Below are 1,077 nucleotides of genomic sequence, written 5' to 3'. Positions count from 1 at the left end.
ATTAACACTGTACTTGTTAATAAAACTAGAAAAGCCACTACAATGAGATTTTCTTCACAATAGATAACAGTAAGATGAAAAAATCATTTTCCACCGTTCCCCTTCAGAGGCCTTGAGCAATCAACAACTTCCAAATAAATTATACTACTCTCTTTAACTAAAAAGCTAATATGAATTGTTTTGAGTGAAAAATTGACTATCAAGAACCACATATGCAAATCATAGTACTTCATGAAAAATATGGAGAGGAAGAGGGGCATAGTTGCAAATACAAGCCACTCTCTCCTTTTAACACCATAGCAATAAATAAACACTTCATGCTCCATTGCCTCCTTCTCCTATGCAATGGAGCAACCTACACCATGCAACGCCTCCGCCGCCGCCGTGACAGATAAAGGCCGCACGCGCCACCCTGTCTACCGCGGCGTGCGGAAGCGCCGCTGGGGGAAATGGGTCTCCGAAATTCGAGAACCCAAAAAAAAGACGAGAATATGGCTTGGCTCTTTCCCCGCGCCGGAAATGGCGGCGAGGGCATACGACGTCGCCGCCTATTGTTTGAAGGGCCACAAAGCGCAGCTCAATTTCCCGGAAAGCATCCATCTTCTGCCGAGCCCCTCCTCCTCCGCCGCTAGAGATATACAGGCCGCTGCGGCTCTGGCGGCCAATATTGTCGCGGAGAAAGTCGGCTCTGCCGAGGACGATTTTTGGGCGGAGATAGAGCTGCCGGAGTTGATGAGTGATCATGAATATTCATCGCCGGAGGTATGGCGTTGGAGTTCTAATTCTGGAGACTTGAACTTCTATGGTGATGCCATGTCTATGGATAGTCATGATTGGATTACTTAATTAATTATCTTAATTTTGTTTTAGGAGTATTCTTTATGAACATATATATTTGGTTACATATTGTTGTTATGTATCATCTCATTTAAATAAATAAATGGTAGTATATGTTTAATTTAATTGGTCTATATATGGATGATGTGCTTAATAAATAACTAATTTTAAAGTTACAACATACATCCATTCTCGTGTTGCCATGTGGCACGAAACATGCAATATTGTAAGCATTAAAAT

The 1,077-nt window shown here is 42.1% G+C and overlaps 1 protein-coding gene across 1 annotated transcript; it reads left to right on the top strand.

Annotated features, from left to right (window-relative positions):
* The first annotated feature begins 333 nt into the window (after positions 1-333).
* LOC121761663 (ethylene-responsive transcription factor ERF023-like) lies at positions 334-875 on the top strand. Its single transcript, XM_042157300.1, has one exon. The coding sequence runs from the start codon at positions 346-348 to the stop codon at positions 844-846; it is 501 nt and encodes a 166-aa protein (XP_042013234.1). The 5' UTR covers positions 334-345; the 3' UTR covers positions 847-875.
* The last annotated feature ends 202 nt before the right edge of the window (positions 876-1,077 follow it).

This window comes from Salvia splendens, chromosome 13 (assembly GCF_004379255.2).
Source record: "Salvia splendens isolate huo1 chromosome 13, SspV2, whole genome shotgun sequence".
Classification (NCBI taxonomy): Eukaryota; Viridiplantae; Streptophyta; class Magnoliopsida; order Lamiales; family Lamiaceae; genus Salvia; species Salvia splendens.
Note: the sequence above shows the minus strand (reverse complement) of the source record. Positions and strands in the feature narration are given on the sequence as shown.

What these genes read in the sequence shown, in the direction of transcription:
- LOC121761663 (XM_042157300.1), top strand. Translation starts at nt 346, where the DNA reads ATGGAGCAACCTACACCATGCAACGCCTCCGCCGCCGCCGTGACAGAT.